The sequence below is a fragment of the Medicago truncatula genome, chromosome 1 (assembly GCF_003473485.1).
Source record: "Medicago truncatula cultivar Jemalong A17 chromosome 1, MtrunA17r5.0-ANR, whole genome shotgun sequence".
Classification (NCBI taxonomy): domain Eukaryota; kingdom Viridiplantae; phylum Streptophyta; class Magnoliopsida; order Fabales; family Fabaceae; genus Medicago; species Medicago truncatula.
Window position 1 is genome coordinate 37,159,814 of NC_053042.1, and position 23,996 is coordinate 37,183,809.

At 31.1% G+C, this 23,996-nt stretch overlaps 3 protein-coding genes across 3 annotated transcripts; all 3 read left to right on the forward strand.

The window, feature by feature from the left end:
* Positions 1 to 1,138: 1,138 nt before the first annotated feature.
* On the forward strand, positions 1,139 to 5,030 carry LOC25484443 (protein SIEVE ELEMENT OCCLUSION B). Its single transcript, XM_013613255.3, has 7 exons — positions 1,139 to 1,430; positions 1,969 to 2,037; positions 2,127 to 2,539; positions 2,883 to 2,971; positions 3,067 to 3,203; positions 3,338 to 3,820; positions 4,197 to 5,030. Exons 1-7 carry the CDS (start codon positions 1,212 to 1,214, stop codon positions 4,800 to 4,802), a joined length of 2,016 nt encoding a protein of 671 aa, XP_013468709.1. The 5' UTR covers positions 1,139 to 1,211; the 3' UTR covers positions 4,803 to 5,030.
* Positions 5,031 to 9,429: 4,399 nt separating this feature from the next.
* Positions 9,430 to 13,999, forward strand: LOC11431209 (protein SIEVE ELEMENT OCCLUSION B). The gene is made up of 8 exons (XM_003590732.4): positions 9,430 to 9,776; positions 9,892 to 9,945; positions 10,156 to 10,568; positions 10,782 to 10,870; positions 11,002 to 11,141; positions 11,378 to 11,613; positions 11,895 to 12,147; positions 13,149 to 13,999. The coding sequence occupies exons 1-8, from the start codon at positions 9,531 to 9,533 to the stop codon at positions 13,743 to 13,745; spliced, it is 2,028 nt and encodes a 675-aa protein (XP_003590780.1). The 5' UTR covers positions 9,430 to 9,530; the 3' UTR covers positions 13,746 to 13,999.
* Positions 14,000 to 17,279: 3,280 nt separating this feature from the next.
* Positions 17,280 to 20,527, forward strand: LOC11431210 (protein SIEVE ELEMENT OCCLUSION B). The gene is made up of 7 exons (XM_003590733.4): positions 17,280 to 17,515; positions 17,702 to 17,770; positions 17,961 to 18,376; positions 18,637 to 18,725; positions 18,820 to 18,953; positions 19,048 to 19,518; positions 19,645 to 20,527. Exons 1-7 carry the CDS (start codon positions 17,366 to 17,368, stop codon positions 20,257 to 20,259), a joined length of 1,944 nt encoding a protein of 647 aa, XP_003590781.1. The 5' UTR covers positions 17,280 to 17,365; the 3' UTR covers positions 20,260 to 20,527.
* Positions 20,528 to 23,996: the final 3,469 nt, after the last annotated feature.

Below are 23,996 nucleotides of genomic sequence, written 5' to 3' on the forward strand. Positions count from 1 at the left end.
GAATATACTACTACGAAAAAAATATTTTGTCTAACACAATGAGTACCAAAACAGAACACATAGTTTAATCAATGGTTACGGTGCCAAATCAAACAATACAAATGAAAAAATTACATGCCAAAACTCACATACAATAGGATTAAGCCATCAATTATGATAATAATCGTTAAACCATCCCATGCATTATAGATCTTCTCTAGGCATGCAATAATTTCAGGCATACTTAAATTTTCTTTCAAATCACTCATTCATATTATATTCTCATACTTGCAAGTAAATAAATTGGTTTTCTTATTGAATCTTAGTTTTTCCAATATTGAATCTCATATAGTATTGTGATTTTTTTTCTTCAATAAGAAAACAAATAGTACAACTTAACACTATTTTTGTCCTAATATTCTAAATCATCAATATGGAAAAGCGACCCTAGCTAATCTAGAGTAAATAAAGTATGGCTTGTGGTTGTTTTTAGTTAGGCATCGAACTTACATGAATGTTTCAACTTTAGTATTCTTTAGTTAAAATTTATTTATCACTTATGTAACTATGTTTAAGAGATAGTACTTGAGTGACGTAGAATTGGATGACATTGATCAATCACAATGTTACAATGCTTGTGTTTTTCTCTCTTTCACAAGCATTATGACATTGTGATTGATCAATGTCACCAATGTCATCCAACTCTATGTTACCCAAGTGCCATCTGTTCAACAACTAGCTAGTGTTAAATAACACAAAGGTCTAATGAAAATAAGAAAACAAAATATTGATATATATGGCAATATAATTTGATAAAAAAACGATTAGATGTTTTTTTTTTCATTGGTTTCTTCCATTTTCGATAATATCATTGAGGGTTAGATATCTCTCTTAGTCGGAATTCAAACATTGATTCGTCACATTATGAGGGTTTAATTTATTCCGTTAGATCCAGTTTAATTGGTAATCAAATGTTCTTCTAATTAAAAATATCCTTAGCACATTAATAACTATAAAATCATAATAGTAAAATAACAACTTTATTTCATTACACTATTCTTTTCCTTCAGACAAGGCATCAAACTTTTAGAAAGAGATGTAAACGTCTCTTAAACTCTCACGCATTCCAGCCTATAAATAAGTTGAACCAATCGATCAAACCAAGCCATCATTCATTTGCTCTTAAATATACAAATCTTAAGAGGTTACTACTCCTCTAATATTAAGTCATCATGTCCCTTTCCAACTTAGGAAGTGCCACTGCCACTAATAGTAGTTTGAACCAAAAGAATGCCACAAATTCACTACAAAACAAAGCTAATTTCTTGCCAAACCCATTTGATCTTCATGACCCACAGATCTTGGACAGAGTCTATCTCACCCATGTCACTGATGATGAATTTTGTGATACAAATATCATTTTCGAACTTGTGTCCAGTGTTGTACTTCAGGTTATACGCATTCACTTTTTTTTTAAGGACACTTTAATATTATTTTGACCATATTGTCTAACCTTTATCAATTTATATAAAATATTTATAGTATATGATATGATCATGCCTCCATTAATCAAATTTTTTGGACCTGTCCATGAATATTACTTTTTCTTTTGAAGGAAAAATAAAATCTATTTACTATTATGCTACTTTATTAGATTAGTTCCTAAACTATGTCTATTTCTTTTTGAGAGGGTCGTCTATAATTATCTATGTAGTAAGATATATTTCATAAAAAAAAATGTAGTAAAATATATGATTTAATGTATGTGTAAAATTATTTATTTTATATTGTCAATGCATATCAATTGAAGTTTTTAAAATATATACATTGGTTTTCTTTCTTTTATTTAAATATTAAATTTATGTCAATGAACTTGTGGACCTTGATAAAATAATAACATTGGTCACTATCATAAGATTGATTTGATACCCTTTGATGTATATATTAGTTCTTTAAAAAGCACAACTAACTTTCTAAATTGTTTTACAGACTATTCCAAAGATTTCTGTAACCAGTTTCAAACCAGAATTTCCTACACTGAAGCTGATTTCTTGTCAGGTAATTATTTTCTACTTTATGTGTTATCTTAGTAGATTAAGGTTTAAAAAGAAAATTATGCATTGCTAATATAATTACTACAATAACAGATGATAACCACACGTAATGATCCACATTGTGTACACCAAACAACACTATGGATTCTTCAAAACCTGAGATCTTACTCATGGGATGCAAAAGCACTTATAACTCTAGCTGCTTTCACTTTGGAATATGGAAACTATTTGCAACTTAATCGCGTTACAACGACAGACACGCTTGGAAACTCGTTGAGAGTATTGAATCAAGTTCAAACCAGAAAGATTTCAAATGATGTAACTGAATTGGTCAAATATATAGTGGACATGTTGATTCACCTGAATGTGTGGGCAACATGGTCTGCTGACGGCTATGATCCAGTTGATGTTCCTGCTTTGACAGACGCCTTGCAAGAAATTCCTGTCTTTGTTTATTGGACAATTGCTTCCATTGTTGCTTCTACTGGCAACCTTGTCGGTGTTTCGTAAGTTTTTATGGTCGCAGTTACTATGCAAGCCTTTATATTACGGAAAAATGTGGGCAACAATTACTAATGTGGCCACAATTGCGGTTGTGATGCTGTTGTGGTCTTGTGGAGACCAAAAAAAATATTATTGTTAGATATAACGATCTAAAGTAACAAATATAACTAACTATCGACTAATCATAACTAATTTGTAACTACTTTAAACGATATTCAACTAAGTATAACAAATTTCTAACTATATGTAACGGTTAGAGTTGAACTATTGCTCTATTCAACTTAACTGTTATCATTTCATATGTAATATTATAATATAACATTATTACTTATCTTCATTTTTTAGGGACTATAAATTATCAGCTTATAAAGAGAGGCTTTCTCGCGTTGTTGAGGAGTTGGTTAAACATCTGGCAACATGCGAACGGCAAATAAGTTAGTAAACTTTAAGCTGTTTCATGTTTCTTTACCCCTCTGAGATTTTGATCTCAAATAGTGCTATAACAAGAGCTTATATCTGTTTGTTGCAGGAAATGTAGATGATTTAACTAGCCGCACGAATAACTATCGTAAGCCCAAAGATATTGTTGATTGTTTGAAAGCTTTGATCCACCGCAATGGAACTGATATTCCACAAATCTATCAAGGCAATGTCCAAGTTAAATCGGTTAGTTTTGAAACATGTAGTAGGAATCGAACTCAGTACCTTAGAGTTTACAACACTCGCACACACTTCGTACCAATCATTTGCGCTAGACCTCGGTGGTGCAACATGCATTAACTGATTACATATATATGCAGGGTCTTGATATTTTTAAGCAGAAACATGTGTTGCTATTCATTTCAAGCCTTGATAGAATTCAAGATGAGATCACACTTTTGAATTCAATCTATGAAAGATTGCAAGAAAATCCAAAAGAATCAAAAGGTTTCATGAAAGAAGACTTCAAGATTTTGTGGATCCCCATTGTGAAGAAGTGGGATGATATCCAGATAGAAAATTTCAAAGCATTGAAGAGTGGTATCAAATGGTATGTAGTGGAGTACTTTTCTGAGTTACCAGGCCTCAAGATAATAAAAGATCCAGAATTAATAGGCTACATTGATAATCCTATTATCCCAGTGTTCAACCCTAAAGGAATCATAACCAATGAAGATGCTATGGACTTGATTTTCCAATGGGGCATTGATGCATTCCCATTTAGGAAAAGTGATGGTAATGACCTCAAGTTGAAGTGGAACTGGCTTTGGGATGTCATCAAAAAAGCAACTCCTGGACTACTGGTAATAACCTCACAATTTGAATAATTTTAATTTGATATATGGTTGAATCATGAATGACTATAAAGATTATAAACAATGCCGAACGAATTAAAAAGAAGCAAAATGATTATTTTCTGATCAATTGGTTATATTATCTTGGCGCAACCGGTAAAGTTGTTGTCATGTGACTGAAAGGTCACGGATTTAAGTCATGGAAACAGCCTCTTGTGTAAAAACAGGGAAAGGTTGCGTACAATACACCAAAATGGTGGGACCCCGGACCCCTTCCCGGACTCTGCCTATGTAGAAGCTCTAGTGCACCAGATTGTCCTTTAATTAGCTATACTATCTGTGCATATATGAAAAATATCTTATATCATTTTATCATGTGATTCAGGTGAAAGTGGACAGATACATCTTTATCTATGGAGGTACCAACAAAAAATGGATCCAAGATTTCACACTTGAGTTGGAAAAGATCAAGAGGCACGAGACTATCAAGCGTGCAGACGTTATAATAGAGAATTATCAAGTGGGCAAAGATGATCCTAACCGTGTTCCAAGTTTCTGGATGGGTATAGAAAGAAAGAAACAAAACAAGAAGCATCAAGAGACTGTGGATTGCAAGATTCAAGAAATAGTGAAAGACTTGTTTTGCCTCAGACGTGATCCACAAGGATGGATTATTCTAAGCAAAGGACATAGCATTAAACTTCTTGGTCACGGCGAGCCGGCTTATCAAACTTTGGTTGAGTTTCAGAATTGGAAAGACAAAGTGTTGGAGAAAGAAGGGTTTGATATTGCATTTAAAGAGTATTATCAGATGAAGGCTAAAGAGATATCTGGTCGTGAACCATGTGAAGTTCTTAATGTTGATACCTATAGTTCAAATGTTATAGGTACTATATCATGCCCTAATCCTATGTGTGGACGTGTGATGGAGGTTAGTTCTATTCATTACAAGTGCTGCCATCGTGATGAACCAAACAATCTTGGTGTTTGATTCATGTGAGAAGTGATATATTGTTCCTAGTTAACTTGCTTTTGTTGTGTTTTTTCAATTTCTGTTATGTTTTTGTTTGTTGACAGCATGTGTCTGTCCAAATAATATGTACTATGTAGTGTGTGATGTTTATGTAACAGCCCTTTAAATGGGTGAGAATAAGTGTGGCTTCAATATGTATTCTGTATGATATTGAAGTTTATGAATATGAATAAAATTAATTATATATGTATTCTGTAGAATTTCATATTAGAACTCAAATTACTTTTAGTGTAAGCGGAATGATTAATATACCAATTTGTGAAATTTTCTACAATTATGTTAAGAAGGGAAGCCTAAAGTCCAGTGGAAGCGCACTGAGGTTATTATATATATATATATTTTTTTAAAACTTGATATCTGATTTAAGGATCGATTAATCTAAAAAGTATAATTTTACCGTCCATTTACGAGGGTCTCATTTAAAGTCAGAGTCAAAAATTCTGCATGGACTAGTCAACCAAAATTGACACAAGAGGAAAATTGAGGTTATTCTATATTATAAACTTACTTTGTTTTGTTGTATTTCACGTTATTGAAGATTAACCTTTTTTTTTAGAAGAAAGACTGACCTCGTAACATAATATTTCAAGGATTGAGTTTGATTATACTTCTAGTATCAAATGGACACAGAGTGCAATAGGATAAAGATGGAAAGCCTATAAATATAGTTTAAGGTGTCACTAATCACTATTATATCCTAACAAAAGTAAAGAACACATACTTTTTAATCTTCTTTCTGGTGTGCCTTCTATTCTATGTATTGATTGGACGGTTTTTGTTCATCTAAATAGAAATGGGCAAATGAAGGTATAGATATACATTGCAGATTTTTTTAGAAAGTGAGCAAAATATATACACCGACATTTTACATTGAAAGAGTATAATAATGACTAAACATATTAAAAAATTATGCAAAATAAGTGAGAAAATTACAAGAAAGATTAATGTCTCGCATGCTGGGTGGGGGTTGTAATAGTAATGCAAAAAGGGGTTGTCAATTGTGAAATGGTAAGTTATTTTAATAAATTTCTATATTATAGTAAAGTATTTTTACTTATAGGATAATTAGATATTGATTTATATTTTAGTATCAAATTTATATTTTTTTCTATTGTCATATTGCATTGCTCTTGCTTTTTCATTATTCTACCATAAGCTTGTGTCGGTAGTTAGTCTCACCTTGTCTATGAATGAGTTTAATATTTTCTAAGAGATGAATGAGATTAATGTTAGATACATAAGAGAGATAACTCATATATCTCATGACTTAAGATTTTAGATGGAGATATGACGTCTTCCTCTTTTGTGGTCCATAAGCATTGGTCAGTCGTTACTTCATATACTCACCAGAGCTCTCCAACAAGTGGTATCAGAAAATGTGATTGACCAATCCCATATCCCTAGAGCCCTTGTTGCTCATAGCGCTCCCCTGACTCCTAAGTAAGTGGCATTAGAGTCTTGATTTAGGTTTATGAAGGATTGGTAGTGAGATCTCGTGTGGATAAGATCTAGTAATTAATGTCAGTGACTCAATGATCTCTTGACATCAAATCCCAACCGCTCACATCAATTAATCATACAGTTCAAAATGTTTAATTTTAAAAAAGGAAACTTATTAGGTATCAAAATTTTTCACGTAGCATTCTGTCACTGTCTTTTTATTTGAACTCCGATCATGATGTCCGACCTAACAATTTCGACATTTTTACCAATTAAACTAGGACTTATGAGAGAGTTCTAGTATAAAAGTTAGTATGTTAAGAAGTTCTAAATTAATGGTTGCTATTCATGGGTCCATCCATGAACATATTCAAGCGTAAAGACCATTCTAAATTAGATGAAGTTCCAATAAAATCCCAGTTCTTTCGATGTAATGAACACGACATCACCGCAGCGTGTGTCACGTTTAGAGACCAATTGCATCAGATACTACTTGATATGATTTATATTCTCTCATATTCTTGTTGTTGTGTGTTTAGGATTCTTTTTAGCTTCTGACAAAAGAAGAAGAAGAAGATTGTTTTATATGCTAATAAAAGTTGCCGTCAAGCTTACAATATGGTTCCTTTAAAAGAAAATTACAATATTTTTATTTATTTTGTTGAATAAATCATAGTAGGCTAACGTTCTATAAATATTTTCACACAAAATGAATATTTTTACACAAACGTTCCCTTGGATTTTATATTTTTTTTTGTGCGAAGGAAAACGTTCCCTTAGATTTATCACTTAAATTATTTATTTTTGCAAGCGTCTGTTTAATTATGTGGTGGCTAAAATTGATTTTTTAGAATTGAGTTTAGCTAAAATGATTTGAGCAAAAATTGATTTATGTTTGGATAATTTCACAACAAAAGTAATTTATATAAAATATGTTGTCTAGATAGTTTGAATCAAAATTGCTTTTGAATGGACAAATTATTAAAATGGTTTTTCACATTTATTTATACATTTGCTTAACATACAACAAATTGGTATTTAAGAGTCTCTATTTTATGATGCCCACAATCACTCTACTTCAGTACTCGTGCCCAACTCATATGCAGCCACCGTAACGTTAATCACACACACACCTCCATATCTCTTGCTGCTTTATGCACACCAAATACAATTACAACTCTGTTTCATCTATGCATAACACAATTGAATTGCAACCAATTTTAATAGCAAATTATCCAACTTTAATTCAAAGCTGAATCGAAAAAAGAAAGTCCAGATAAATTATAGTTGAACACGAGCACCGATTTTCAATTATTCATCTTTCTTTCTTTCCATCGTATATATCAATCTTGCCACTATTTCTGAATGAAGTTTAAACACCTTCAGAAGAAATTGAAATTAACATTACACTACAGTGTTCTCCCAGCAAATTGAAGTTTATCACCCACAATCAAGAAAACATGCCTATATTCAGAAATAATTGATGTTGTGAAAATGAGAATCAATAATGACAATTAGAAGGGCAAAACAGCCAATACCCATGTTATGGAGAGGGGAATCGATTTTGTCCAAATTGAAAAGCTACAAATACCAGCTTCGCTTGAAACGCGCTTTCAAAGACAAAAGCACTTCCACCAATAGCGACCCAAACAAGCAAAACATGCGGCATATAAGACGAAACGTGCATTTCGGGCAGTTCACCGGGAAACCAAACAGGGACTAGGATATACACATTAAAAATCTAAACGGTTATAGGATCTTATTAAATATATGTGTAGAATTTTATATAACAAGTGTATATAAATTTAATTTAATTTGTAAGTATAAGTGATCAAACATTTTGCTCAAAAAAAAAAGTGATCAAACATTAAAATGTTGCAGAGACGTTTGATATAGTTGGGACTCAGGGTCGAACTCGCAATTTCTAACTTCTCTACACTTCTTGTGTGTGAGTTTCGTCACTGAACTCTTTAAAATAAAAACAAATGAAGTTAAGAAACGTATGAAAAATACTTAAATTTTATCCAAATAAAAAATAGGATAGAAATCTCTAATAATACTTTAACTAATGATCTATTTTTTTGTCTCTTTTTCTTTAATAGTTTTTTTTAACAAGATAAACTGGAATATATTACTATGAAAAAAGCATTATGTCTAGCACAAGCAGTGCTAAAACATAAGGTGCCAAATCAAACAATGCAAATGAACAAAATTACTTGCTGAAACTCAAACACACCAATTTTGATCATAATGGTTAAATTATCCCGTGTGATCTTCTCTAGGCATGCAATGATTTCACGCATACTTAATTTTTCTTTCAAATCACTCATTCATATTATATTCTCATATTTGCAAAATTTGCCCACATAATATTTCCATCTATGCGATCCCCATTCAACAACCATGGTTCATGTAAAAAAGTCTTTAAAAATATCAATTCAATCACCCCCTAAACACAATGAGATGTTTTTTAGATAGTCGAAATGAGAAAGTTATTATAAACTTTCATACATAAGTGGAGGCGTCTGAGTTCGAACCCTGGACATGACGTCCGAACAAACAATTTCGACATTTTATTAGTTGAGCTAAGACTTGTGGACAAACACAATGAGATTGAGAATATTAAATTATCGGGACACAATCTAAAAATAAATAAATTAAAGGGACTACAATTAAAACTTCTCAATTGTCATATGGACCAAAAAAACATAAGTAATCCAATAAAAATAAAGTAAACAGAGCATATTTATTCATTTTTCTTTTTCTTTACCAATTGGCATGTTACTATACTTCAAAAGCAAAAGTTCCATGGAATACTCAAATTAACAAACCTTCCTGAAGTTTGTTCTTTGTCGTATTGAAAACAAAAAACAAAAAGAATGTGTACATAAGTTTGTACTTTGTCGTATTGAACACAAAAACAAAAAGAATATGTTTGTGAAATAATTTCAGTTAAATGACAATGAAATCCCTAATATAAATCCAATTTCACATACCAACAAACATAGTCATGTGAGGGTATATTATGAAAACCACATCATAAAATCATGTTTCACGTTTATAGACCACTAATGAAGAAGCTACCTTGTTTATCTTTATTTTTTACTTTTACTTTTAGAAATATTTGTCTGTTAAACATGTCAAGTATAAATAGAGGAAGCACCTATCAGAAATTAAGCAAGGTGAGATAATTAATTTCCTAATTACTTATATCAAATCTTATTAATTTATAAACAAATCATCACCATGTCCACTGCATTGTCCTATAATGTACCAATCAGTGGCACTACGACCCAAAAGAATGATACCTCCCAACAACAGAAATCTCAGCTCCCTAATCCCTTTAAGCTTGAGGATATTGAAATCCTTAACAAAGTTTATCTCACCCATGTCAATGATAATATGAAATATGATAGGGATACCCTTTTCAACCTTGTCTCCAACATCATCTCTGCATCAACTCAGACTTCTGGAACTAATTCTGGACTTAACGTAATTAATTAACCTTTCACTTATACATTTTAATAAGTTTTGCAACTTACTTTATATTATTTATATAATGTCACACACACACACATATTTTATTGTGCAATTTAATTGTTTTCAGACTCAGATTTCTTTCAAACCAGACTTCTCTGTCCTGAAGAGGATTTCTTGTCAGGTTAGTTGTCAATGTCATTTAAGTTGTTATTTTATACTTTGCATTTATGATAATAAAAAAAAAATTCTACCGGTTAATAAGGATAATTTAGTAAAATCACCATCTTGTCTCTTTGGTCTATCATCTTTTATTAATCTGTATGAAATGGTCAAAATGCGACAATTATTGTGCGACAGAGAGAGTATGATATACTGTTGCTAAATATGACAGATGATAACGACGCGTGGCACAGCAGAATGTGCACACCAGACAACAATGTGGGTTCTCCATCACCTCAGAGGCTTCTCTTGGGAAGCAAAAGCATTGATAACTCTAGCTGCATTCTCTTTGGAGTATGGTGCAATTATGCATCTTCATAGGATTCAATCATCAGACACACTTGGAAACTCATTGAAGCAACTTAGCCAAGTTCAATTCAGAAAGGTTCCTGCCGATATAACTGAACTTGTCACATTCTTATTGCAAGTGTTACAAGACATTAAAACTTGGGCAGCATGGTCTGCTTTCGGTTATGACTTGGACGATGTTAATTCTTTGCCTGATGCTATGCAATGGATTCCTCTTGTTGTGTATTGGACAGTTGCTACCATTGTTGCTTGTACTGGTAACCTCGTCGGTATCTCGTAAGTTCTATTCTACTAAACTAAATCGTCACTAAATTTTGGTCAAGTAGCCTGGTCGTTCGAACACACATTTTAAATGTGGAGAAGTGGGGTGTTCGGAGTTTGAATATGGCCTCTGCATATATTATGCATTGTTCCTACCAACTGAGTTAAGCTCACAGAGACTATCTATATCATATATATGTAAGTGTAACTGGTTCTTTTTTCTTGTAGGGAGCATAAATTATCAGATTATGTAAAAAGTCTCTCTGATGTGGTTAAGGAGTTGAGGCGTCATTTGAAAAGTTGTGAACTGGAAATTGGTATATAAATAACTACATGTGTTCTGTGGTGCTTCTTGTTACTTCAATCCTTCTAAGTTTAATGTATTTTTTACTAAACTAAGTTTGATATTAAATGCTAATTAATAATATATTATTTCCAATTTTTGCAGGGAAGATACATGAAAATGAAAATCTTTTGAAAGATTCTGATAATATTAAAGATGTTGTTGCTTTCTTGAGGCTTCTGATCAAAGGCAATGGAACTGATCAAATACCACCAATATTTATAGGCAACGACCAAGTTAAAACGGTTAGTGCTGGCCTGAGTGTCTTAACTATTATTGTGTCATATATATATTGAAAGAAATTTACTTCATATATAAATGTCTAGATTTTTGTTTTCCATTTGAATGATTTTCAAATAAAATAAAAATAATTTTTATATGAATTAATAATCTACCACCTTCTAGAACACATGAATACATACATTACTAAATGCTTACTATGTTATCTTTTACTTTTAATTTTTTTTTTCCTGGAACACAGGGTATTGAAGTTTTCAAGAAGAAGCATGTGTTGCTGTTCGTTTCGGGATTAGACACCCTTCGAGATGAGATTTTGCTGTTAAATTCAATCTATAAAAGATTGCAGGACAAACCACAAGAAGTGTTAAAAGGAAGTTTCAAGAAAGAGGATTTCAAGATTTTGTGGATTCCCATTGTGAATAAATGGGATGAAGACCGAAAGAAAGAGTTTAAAAATTTGAAAGAAAGCATGAAATGGTATATGTTTGAGATTAAATAGAAAACATAACTTTAGATCTATGAAGTATGGATATAAACATGGATATCAAATATGATACAGACGTTGACACATCGACATCGTTAATAATTTGAAAAATTTACATAATTTAATGTAAATATATGTGTCGGTGTTATGTTAGTGTCACCGCAACACGTCTAATCCAAGGAGTGTTTATGCTTCATAGCTTTAGATATGCTTAAATAATTTCCATGCATTTTGGTACTGACAATATTATTATTTTTTTTGTTTTTAATTTAAGGTATGTGTTGGAACACTTCTCTGAGCTACCAGGGCGTGGGATAATAAAGAAAAAACTGAATTATGATATTGGTTACCCGCCTATTTTGGCAGTGATCAACCCTCAAGGTGATATAATAAATAAGGATGCAATGGAAATTATCTTCCAATGGGGAATCGATGCTTTTCCTTTTAGGATAAGTGATGCTGAAGATATCTTCAAGAAATGGGAATGGTTTTGGAAGTTAATGAAGAAAGTAGATGTCAATATTGAGGTGAGTACAAACTACAAACACATTTTTAAACTTTCTACTTTCTTTTCTACTATTCACTACTAAAAAATTGAACAATACCAAAAAAAAAAAAAAAAAAATCTTAATCGTTTACTAGAAAAATAGTGAAACATCCATAAATCTTTTGTTAATCTAAATTTAGAATTTATAGATGCTTCTTTATTGGACCGTCAATCTAAACATAAATCACTTTGTTTTGTCCCAAGACTCGTATTTGGGGACTGTTGATCGTCAATATAATATTAAGAGCTTTGCACCCTTTTATAAGGGCTTACTGGCCCGATGGCTCGCCACCGCCTTTGAGGGCTTCTAGAAGCATCTAGAGAGCGCGTCCAACATAAGAAATGTGGCTTAGGGCTTAAGTTACTTAGGCCTAAGTTATAGGAATACAAAGCCCAAAAAGGGTTATAAATACACACATTGTGGTCATTTTTAAGCTAGGATTTAACATATACTAAACCCTAGTTATCAATATTGTACTCACCGCAAGTACATTTATTTATTTAAAGAATTTAGGAACGAAACTCAAATACACTAAAAAATATAGATTGTGGATTCAAATTTGTGTCCTATCATATCAAATATCCCTACAACGTTAGTTTTACCATCTAAGATGTACTCCCTCCGTCCCTTAATGTAGCCATCCATTGCCTTTTTCACATTTCTTAAAAAAAGTTGTCAGTGTAATTAATGTGTCTGTTTTGTGTGTTAATATTACGAAATTGTCCTTTGTTTGTATGTGTATTAAATCTGACTTTTCATATTTCAAGACAAGATAGTGGTATTAATTAGGGGTATGTTTAGGAAAAAAATAATAAATGCATCTAGTAATTTGAAAATGAATTTATATTTAGGGACAAAAGTAAAATCAAATGGGTATTTACATATAAGGGAGGAGCGAGTATTTAGGAAGATTAGGAAGATTATATAATGTTGTTTTTACACGAACTTATGAATATATATGATGTTACCATATGATTCAGAAAATGAGCTGGGATAGATACATATTCATCTATGGAGGCAATGACCCAAAGTGGATCCAAGACTTCACAAGAGCAATTGGAAGCATTAAAAAACATCAAACCATACAAAATGTGGACGTTAACATTGATTACCACCAACTAGGAAAAAACAACCCAACAGAGATTCCATACTTTTGGATGGGTATAGATGGAAGAAAACAACAAAACAAAACATGCAAAGACAGCGTAGACTGTGAGATACAAACAGCTGTAAAAAAGTTGCTATGTCTCAAACAAGACCCATTAGGATGGGTTCTTCTAAGTAGAGGGCGTCATGTTACAGTTTTTGGTCATGGTGAACCTATGTATCAAACTGTTGCTGATTTTGATAAGTGGAAAAATAATGTGGTTGAGAAAGAAAGCTTTGATGAAGCTTTTAAGGAATATTATGATACTAAGCTTTCAGAGATTTCTTCCAGTGCTTCATGTGCTGTTAATTCTTCAGATGTTCTTGCTACTATAACTTGTCCAAATCCTTTTTGTGGACGTGTGATGGAGGTGACTTCTGTTAATTACAAGTGTTGCCATCGTGATGATCCAGATAGTTGCTGCATTTGATTAAGGAGCTAGCTATATATCTTCTAAAGTTTGATTTGGTTTATGATTATCATAAGTTTGAAGTTTAAATTCAAGTTTAGTTTGTTTAATTTTTATATGAATATGTATGTGTGTTTTGGTCTAGACGAATTTATGTTGTGTGCTATAGCCAGTTTGTTCCCCTTGTTGAATGGGTTGAAACTAAATAATGGCTTTAATTCGTCTTGTTTGTTGCTGAATTTGTATTGATTAATGAATAAAATTAGTTATGCTTACATGCACTTGTTTTAATATTTTTTATTTTATTTTTACAAGCAAATGTTAGTAAGTTGCTTAGTTTTTAGAGTTTGAACTTTGAACTCAGTATCTTTTTATGTATTATTATTAAAAAAAAAAATGTTGCCAAAGAAAGGTATACATGTAGAGAGAATATTTAAAGAAGTTAATTAGTAAAATAAAATAAAAATGTATGCCAAAAAAGTTAATTGTTTTTAGTAAAATAAGAGGATCAAAAGTGTTTTAAGCCTAAATTTAAAGAAGTTAAATGAAAAAGGAGAAAGAGTTATCTCAATTTTTTTAAACGATAAATGTTAGTAATTATTTGTTAGTTAGATTAGTATTTTTTTTTCTTTCGTCCATGTTTGAACAAGACCGTCAACTCTTTTAACACTTACCTCAAAATAGTTGAGCTAGTGAATTATCTCAATATTAAAATATCACGCTTGCTCTTTTCTTAAGATAACTTGTTAAAAAGGCTAACATTAAGTAACATAAATGATAAATTCGTGAAAAAATAATTTAAAGGAGCAATTGGGGATGACAATAAATTGAGCCAACTCGAACATAGTTCAAAATTTGACTCGACAATTAATTCGAAATTGATTCATGAATCAAATAAGTTGAACTTGAGCTGAAAATTAAGGTCGTTAACTAAACGAGTTTAACTTGAGCTATATATGTTTCGACTATTTGATTATTGAGCTGACTCGTTTGAAAATTAAGGTCTTTGGCTTTTTGGAAAAAAAAGATTTTTAAATTATGTGAATCGAACAAAAAAGTTGAATCAAACGAGATGAACCAAATTGTTTGTAAAACTGAAACGAGTCGAGTTTAAGCTAAATCAATTTTTATTTGATTCGAGTGGAGCTGATATGAGATCGACTCAACTCATTTTGAAATTTAGGACCAATCCTAAAAAAAGTTCAAACTTAAAAACAACAAAGTAATTTTTCCATTTTAGAAATGAGGAATGCTATAGACACTCTCTTTTCAACACTCTCTTAAACACTCATTCGTTTATTGGATAAAACAAGGGAACTTCTACGGTACATTCAGAAATTTTAGTGTACCAGTACTTTTGTTTCACAAAACTTATAAATTAACGATCATTTTTATGAAATAAAAAGTTATTTGTCAATATTTATATTTTAGAAAACGTCATATCATAAGAAAAAATATCATTTCATTGTTTATAAGGATCATATTAAAAAGTTTACATTTTATCATAAAAAATAATCAATATTCATTGTTATGAGTAGTAAAAATTTGTAAAAATTAAATTTTATTTCGTCGAAGCTTTTGGTAAATAAAATTTAATTATTATAGTTGTCAATGATAGAAAATAATTATTTTTCTTCAAAAAAACAACTAATTTATTATTAATTTAATAAATTGGTGTACCGATACACCCAAATTTATTGGGTGTACTACAGAATTTGCCATAAAACAAATGTATGACTCACCACTTTAAGTGAAACCCATTTCTAAAGTGTGAGATCCACCATAATTTAAGCCAATTAAAAAAGGCTAAAATATGGTTTTGGTCCCTGCAAATATGCCTCATTTTGGTTTTAGTCCCTGTAATATTTTTTTGTTTGTTTTTGATCCCTGCAAATATGTCTCGTTTTGATTTTGGTCCCTGGCTCCACTTTTGTGATGATTTGCACATGTGGCACATGATGAGTGAACCCATTTATTAGAAAAATAGTCCCTGCAAAATCTTTTGATTTGTAAAAACGTCCCTGCATAATATTTTACTTCTGAAAATAGTCCCTGGAGGGACTATTTTCAAAAACAAAATATTTTGCAGGGATCAAAAACAACACAAAAATTTTACAGGGACTAAAATCAAAACGAGGCATATTTGCAGGGACCAAAATCATATTTTAGCCATTAAAAAATGAGTGTTGAAAATAGAATGTTGTCGGTAGTACTCTTTTACAAATAAATACTCATACAATTTATATGAGTATTGAAAGTACTCGATCCATATACAGTACAACAATACAAAATAGTAAAAGGAAAAATACATGATTACAAAAGAACCCCCCATTTTTAGTAGAAAATCACACCATAAACATAGAATCCATCCATAAACCATAATATCAAGATAGCTCTGCAATACTTGAACCCTTTTTTTTTTTTTTTTTTTTTTTTTATTTTTTTATTTTAGTCATCTATCCGTAGAATATTATGGCAGCCACTAATAAGTAATAATGGTTCTTTGCTTTTCCATGTATGATGAAAACATAGTTCTTGAGTAAGGATGTCCATTCGTACATGCAGAAAAGAAAGATGCCAAAGTAAATGTTATAAGAGTTCTTAAAATACTCATGTTTCTTACATATATGTAATTTCTTATAATTTTGGATACATATTAACTTTAATATATCTTATAATTTCTTACATTTTCTTAATATGTCAGTGCATTTGAAAATTTATTTTTTCTTTACCAAGTTATACTCTTTAACTTGGTCAACCTAAACTTAATTTTTGACTCCATCTTTGAGTGTATAAATTGATCAATTTCTTTTCATGATTAAAATTTACATGAATCTAATGTTATCGTTTGAGAAACACAATCATAACAAAAGAATGTAATGTGAGCTGCTTCTTTTTTTTTTTTAAATCGGGGTAAAATCCATTACGGAACAAGTGAAAATTTATACAATACGTTGATTTTTTCTCAAATATCCCACGACCCCACGACCTCCCCATAGCAAATATATTACACTCTACCATGTTTTCGTCAATATATATAGCATTGAACTCCCTCTTCCTTTCTCATTCTCGATGATATGAGACTTGTTCGAAGATTTTATTTATTTTTTAATCAACTCTAACATGTTTAAAGTTATACTAAGATTTGTTGTAAGATTTCGTCATGAATAAAGCATCTTTATTGATCAGTATTCTGTACCATTAAGGAATATATTTTTGTTCTTTCCTTGGAGACATAACATTTTTCTCCAGTTATTTTATTTTACTTTTTCCTATTACAACAGTGGAATGAAACTATCTTTTATAAAGTTTTGTGAAATCCCAAGCAAAAAGACATTCATATCGTAAGCATTTTACGTGACTAATGAAGCCTATAAGGGGCATTTTCTGAAAATCATATCAGAGTGGCATGTTTCACACCTGAACAAGGCCCCATTAGAAGCTACCAAGTATATTTTTTCTTTATATTCAAGTAAAACACAAATCTTATATACTAAAGTAGTTATGCCAAGTGTAAACTCTTATGACTTTAGAGGCTATAAATATGTGGTGGGAGCACCAATACTACAACACAAAGTATCCTTATTCACTATAAGTTAAAAATATATATTTGATAATAGCCTAAAGTTGAATTTATCAATATGTCATTGTCCAATGGAACTAAACTGCCAAACCCATTTGATCTTGATGAGTCTCAAATCCTGGATAAAGTTTATCTGACCCACCTCCATGATGATGACAAGTGTGATAAAGATGTCCTTTTCCACATTCTGTCCAATGTTATACTTAGGGTAAACTCACCTTCTCATGTTCATTTTTTATTTATTTTTTCATTTGAACACATTGTTGATAATTAATGATTTCCTACGAAGCACGGACACAGACATAGACACCGAATACAACATGGACACCGACATGGTCATATAAATAGATTTTGGAGCACTAACATTTTTATTGGTTTACCAAATGAATCACAGACAAGGCTAGCAGAAAGCAGAGCTGAATTCGAGCCAGAATTTCGCACACTGAAGCTGATTTCTTGTCAGGTTAATTATTTGATGACATAATCATAATTAATCACACTACTTTATTTCTATAATTTTATTAAATTATATGATATGTATCATGCTTTTATAATGTTTAAAAAATGGGAGAGTTTGTTTTACGACATTGTGTATGTAGTGCGCGTTTTGTGTATGACTATTACTAAATTGTCCGTTGTAACATTATCAACAGATGATAACCACGCCTCGTGGCGAACGTTATGTGCATCAAACAACAATGTGGATACTTCAACAGCTGAAAACCTATTCATGGGATGCAAAAGCACTTATAGCTCTAGCTGCTTTCACTTTGGAATATGGAAATCTTTTGTACCTTACTGAGACTTCAACCTCATCAGATCAACTTGTTAACTCTCTGAAAATACTGAATCAAATTCAAAACAGAAAGGTCACTGTCCCTGCCACAGATTTGGTGGAGTTGATAATGGATGTGCTTCTGCATATTCATGAGTGGGCCACTCGGTCTGGTGTTGGTTATAACACTCTTGATGTTCCTTCTTTGTCTGATGCATTGCAAGATATTCCTGTTGCTGTTTATTGGATAATTGCTTCCACTGTTGCTGCTACTGGCAATATCATTGGTGTATCGTAAGTTATATATCTTCTTTTCGTTCCATTTTGGTTCCTTAAGTTATAAATGTAAGACACCTAGGTCCGTTAAGTTTATTTTTCGTTCTATTTTAGTTTCTTAATCACAAAGTTATAGATGTTAGACGCTTTAGTCATTTCTGTCAGTTTTTTTATGAGTTCGTCATAGATGAACGAAGAAATTAAATTGTTTTACATGTAATCTTTAACATACATTTGTATTAATTCTATAGCAATTCTTTTTTCTGTTCTTGTTTCAGGGACTATACACTATCAGATTTTAAAGAAAAACTTAATTTTGTTGATTCTAAGTTGAAGGAACATCTGAAACTAAGCAAATGGCAAATAGGTGACACACCTGGTGGTTATTTTTTTGAATACATGTTAGGAGGCAAAGTCATTTTTTTGAATAGAGTTAAATGCTATGTTCATATATGTTGCAGATTCTGTTGAAGAATACTTGAAGCGCAAGAAAGCAATTTCCAATCCTAAAGATATTATAGATTTCTTGAAGCTTCTGATCCAACGCAACGGAGATAATCTCCTAATATATGATGGCACCACCAAAAACAAAACGGTTAGTACTAATTTACTAAAGCCTCGACTTTTGTTTATTGTTTTATTTTATGATATAATGATTATGTTTCCTTTTGTTTTCATGTATCAAACAGGATATAGAAGTCTTCAAAGACAAATATGTGTTGTTGTTCATTTCAAGCCTCAACAAAGTTGACGATGAGATCCTGCTGTTAAATTCTATCCATGACAGATTGCAGGACAATCCACAAGTGATAAAAGGTTACAAGAAAGAGGATTTCAAGATTTTGTGGATCCCGATCTGGGATGTCGATGATCAGAAGATCAAGTTCGATTCGTTGAAGAATAAGATCAGATTTTATGCAGTGGACTACTTCTCTGAGTTACCTGGCATTAGACTCATAAGAGAGCATTTGAATTATTCGGATAAGCCTATCGTCCCAGTGTTGAGCCCTTTAGGTGAAAAAATGAATGATGATGCAATGGATTTGATTTTTCAATGGGGGATAGATGCACTCCCTTTTAGGAAACAGGATGGCTATGATCTTACTCAAAAATGGAAGTGGTTTTGGGATGTTACAAAGAGAGTGAATCTTGGAATACAGGTAATTTAATACAACATTTTGTTGTACACATACACATAAATATAAGTTTATTATAAGATCTATGACAAACTCATATGAAAAACTTATAGTGATTCTTATATATATGTTTCCTATGTGAGTTACTAGGTGAAAGGAGACAGATACATATTCATCTATGGAGGCAGTGACAAAAAATGGATCCAAGACTTCACATTAGCATTGGAGAAAACAAAAAGGCATGAAACTATCTTAAGAGCAGATGCTATAATAGAACACTATCACTTGGGAAAAGATGACCCTAAGATTGTTCCTCGTTTTTGGATCGAAATAGAAAGCAAAAGACTCAAGAAACACCAAGATGGTATAGACTGTGAGATTCAAGATATTGTGAAGAGTTTGCTTTGTCTCAAACAAGATCCACAAGGTTGGGTTATTCTCACCAAAGGCTACAATGTTAAGCTTTTAGGGCATGGTGAGCCTATGTATCAAACTTTGGCTGATTTTGATATATGGAAAGATAGAGTGCTACAAAAAGAAGGATTTGACATTGCATTCAAAGAATACTATGACACTAAGGTTAAAGATACATATGTTAAGCAACCATGTGAAATTATCAACGTTGATAACAATATCAATGGAAATGTTATAGCTACTATATCATGTCCAAATCCTACTTGTGGACGTGTGATGGAGGTGAGTTCTGTTAACTACAAGTGTTGCCACCGTGACGATGCTGCTGCTCCACAGAATGGCAAGATATGAATCTGAGAGAAGGAAGAGGTTACTACTATAAGTTTGCTATATGCTTAATTTGGGAGTTTGAAGTTTTTGAATTTCTGTAATTGTCTACATTTTTCTATATTTATGCATGTGTGTATGAATGAAGATGAAAGTCTAGTGCCATGTAACCACCTTGTTTACTCTTTGATGCAAGGGTGGTAAATAAATTATGGCTTCATTTCATCTGCATTTTAATTACATAAAATTGAATAAATACTTTGCATGCACATAAATCTGCATGCAATTGCAATTCCCTTTTGTTCCATTCTCATTTAGTTTTTTTTTTTTTTTTTTTTTGAAAAAGTCCATTCTCATTTAGTTATTTTAACATGTTATTGCTTATTGCCTATGTATTAATGAAACAATGAGTAACTAAGTACTTATTTTTGCGGTAAATATAAATTTCATTTATAAAAACATAAGACATGACATAAAGGGTGATACAAGACCTAAAGAAATAAAATTGAACCAAGATCTAGAGCCTACTTTCCAACTAGACCTAAAGAAATATAAATTCAATCTCTGATTCTAACAATTATTGTTTGAGGAATCGTTGAATAGATATCAATTTTCAAATTTAACTACTTTTTAAAACGTTAACTTTGTACTACAACCTACAACACACTTTGTAAAATTGAGAAAACTATGAAAATTAGATGCTTGACGGAATAAACGGTTAGATAGATAATCAATTAACTAGCCACACTTGCGAGCGTGTAATCATATATGTAATCCCTTATTCCGTAAGACAAAACATTTTCATAAATGCCAGGGCACTATCTTTCTAGCATTTTGTCTAACACTTGCTCTTCTATTGGATGAAGTATATGCGAGTTTCATCATGGGATCTATTTTCAATATGTGATATTCATATAGATTTCACTCGACAAAAGAGTAGGTGTTATAAAGAGGGATAGAAAGAGAGTGTTTATAACACTTCTCTTTTATTATATCAACTTGAAATCGAGATCCTTGTGTTGCTCTGTTAGGGTTTTCTTCTAGTAGGATTGATGGGGCACTGTGATTTCACATCCCCTTTACGGTGTTTCAGATCCCCTTTATGTTTCCTCCTTGCCTCTTCATGTGCATCATCTAATTCTTCTTTGATCCATTCATGCGTTCAGTGGCGAAACTAGCAAAAAGTTTATGGAGGAGTCAACTATAAAAAAAAAAAAACCAACATATTAAATTGAAATATAAGTATGTTTTTAGTCTCATAAATTATGTAATTTTTAAGGTTTAGTTCTTACAAACTTTTATGCAACTTTTTGTCTCGATTTTTTAAAATTTCACAAAAAAAAATATATTTTTAGTCTTGCATTTAATTTCTATAACAAAAAATTAAGGACTAAAATTAAACAAAATCTTATAAACTTAACTTAAAAATCGCAAGTATTGTAGAGATTAAAAAAAATTCAATACGTAAATTAATTAATACATGAACAAAAATTACAATAATTTTTACTTATATGAAATGTAAATTAAAGCAAGAACAAAGGATAGAAATTGACAATGGCTATTAGAAAATTTAGACAAAATGCATTTTAAAAAACCAATTTTATCCATAATTGAGTGTTTAATAAATAGATTAATAATGTATTTTCCAATGTAAACTAATAGGTCATTTTCAATAAATTCAATGTCCATTTAGGGTCCGTTTGTTATGGATTAAAATAAAAGTGATTTTGACATAAAATAATTTAGAGATTATATTTTAGAGATTTTATGAAAAATCAGAATCTATTTTGTGTTTGTTTATCGTAATAAAAATCATTTTTTTAAACAAATAATTTAGTTTGTTTAGATTCAACCATATAAAAGGGATTCTTTGTTACAAATTTAGTTCAATATTTTAAATTATATTTTCTCCCTCCTCTAAAAAAAATCTAGTTTTTGAGAAGCTGCTCTTAACAGCTTCTAATTTGAAGTTGTTTTTTGATTTTTTTTAGATTCTGATTTTTTTAAAAAGCTGGAACAAACGGATAAAACATTCTCAAAAGTTATTATTTTGTTAAAAAAAGTGATTATTTTCTTAAAAAAGCTATAACAAACGAGCTCTTAATATGTTTATGATATGACTATTGTCTTGATAATTTTTATTGTTGAAAAGTTTTCTCTATAATTGTTGTTGAGACTAAAAGTATCAAATCAATATAAATAAATCTATTAGTTATGTAGTAATATTTTTACATTCTTATATTTATCCTAATTTTTAAAAAATCATTTAATATTTTTACATACCGACCGATTGAAGAATATTTCTTTTTTTGGGTAGCCAAAGCTACCCCTCCTATATGAAAGGAACCGCCTCTGCATGCGTTGACAAAACCTTAATCTTTTCTCCATTTAAGGCGGTTTGATTTTCCTCTGACGGAGGTTCACAACTCTTCCTGGTGTTTGGAGGACTATTCTCCGTCCTCATCCTGAAAGTTCTCTCATTTTGCACTGCCGTCGTGCAACCACCACCCAGACCATGCTCGCATGATAGACTTAAGATTGTGTTGGAAGATGAAAACCACACAAGTATAATGTTTTCGTGTTTACTCATACTCCATGTTGCTTTTTCCTCCGCTGAATTTAGTCTTTTTCTGGCCCCATGAAAACCATTAGATTTAGTCGTAGAACAAGCTAAGGATGCTCTTGAGCCGACAAACAAAAATTAGTGTAGATTTTTGTGTTTTTAAGGTTTTCTTTGTTATGCTTCGTTGAAATGTCTAAGAACGATTCACTTTATTGATACTATTTTTGGAGTGAGGGACTTATGACGATTATCAATGAATTCATAATTCTCTCAACCTTATCAACGACTTGCTATCAATTGATTCACTTGGTCATCTCAGAGACCACCTATAGTCGAAGTAGATTTGAGCTAACACTTGCACAATTTTTTTTCGAAGTCAGACAACATTGAAAACCATGAATATCTCAATATTATTGATCTTCAATTATCTGAGGAAGAAATTAGTTTGTTTGTAAGGATTTTTGAATTTCGGTTTGGTTACGTTGTATTAACTCATAATATTTATATATATAGCGTTAACACTAGCCCTTGTCTCAAAATGGAAATTATGTTTCAACTCACAATCTTTAAGATTATAGTCTTACTTTTAGTTTTTAAACGAATGAAATATCTTTTATTGTAAAAAAATGTTACAATATTTAGGGGGGTGTATTGCATTGAGATTTTAAAAGACTATTTTGACAAAAAAAAGTCTTGAAGATTTTAAAGATTGTGGATGAATGTATTAACTTTCAAAGGATTTTAAAAGACTTTTAAGATTTTAAGGGATTTTAGCTTATAGACTTTTAAAGATTTGAAAGCATTTTATGAGAATTCATAAGATTTGAAATGACTATCAAATTTTAGCAATAATTCAAAATTACAAGAGTTGACTAAATAAAAAATCAAAGGTTTGCTAGACCAAAAAAAAAAAAATCAAAGGTTTGCATGATAAAAAATAAAATCGATACAATTTTGATGGGATTGACTACTAATAATAATATATTATAATAATAATTACTTAATAAAATCAAACTTACTCCTTGAAAAAAAAAAACATATTGATAATAATAAAGTAAACATGTAAGAGCACGAAAAAGAAAACATGAAGTAAATAATGCGATCAACAACAACCAATTCGTGAAGAAAATAAAAATGACGAGAATAAAAAAAATTAAAACCTAGAAAAAGAAAACAAACATGAAATAATGATACCGAG

Coding starts and splice junctions, on each gene's coding strand:
- LOC25484443 (XM_013613255.3), top strand. CDS start 1,212: ATGTCCCTTTCCAACTTAGGAAGTGCCACTGCCACTAATAGTAGTTTG. Junction 2,038..2,126: donor TGAAGCTGATTTCTTGTCAG/GTAATTATTTTC, acceptor CTACAATAACAG/ATGATAACCACACGTAATGA. Junction 3,204..3,337: donor GCAATGTCCAAGTTAAATCG/GTTAGTTTTGAA, acceptor ATATATATGCAG/GGTCTTGATATTTTTAAGCA.
- LOC11431209 (XM_003590732.4), top strand. CDS start 9,531: ATGTCCACTGCATTGTCCTATAATGTACCAATCAGTGGCACTACGACC. Junction 9,946..10,155: donor TGAAGAGGATTTCTTGTCAG/GTTAGTTGTCAA, acceptor TAAATATGACAG/ATGATAACGACGCGTGGCAC. Junction 11,614..11,894: donor TTGAAAGAAAGCATGAAATG/GTATATGTTTGA, acceptor TTTTAATTTAAG/GTATGTGTTGGAACACTTCT.
- LOC11431210 (XM_003590733.4), top strand. CDS start 17,366: ATGTCATTGTCCAATGGAACTAAACTGCCAAACCCATTTGATCTTGAT. Junction 17,771..17,960: donor TGAAGCTGATTTCTTGTCAG/GTTAATTATTTG, acceptor CATTATCAACAG/ATGATAACCACGCCTCGTGG. Junction 18,726..18,819: donor ACTAAGCAAATGGCAAATAG/GTGACACACCTG, acceptor TATATGTTGCAG/ATTCTGTTGAAGAATACTTG.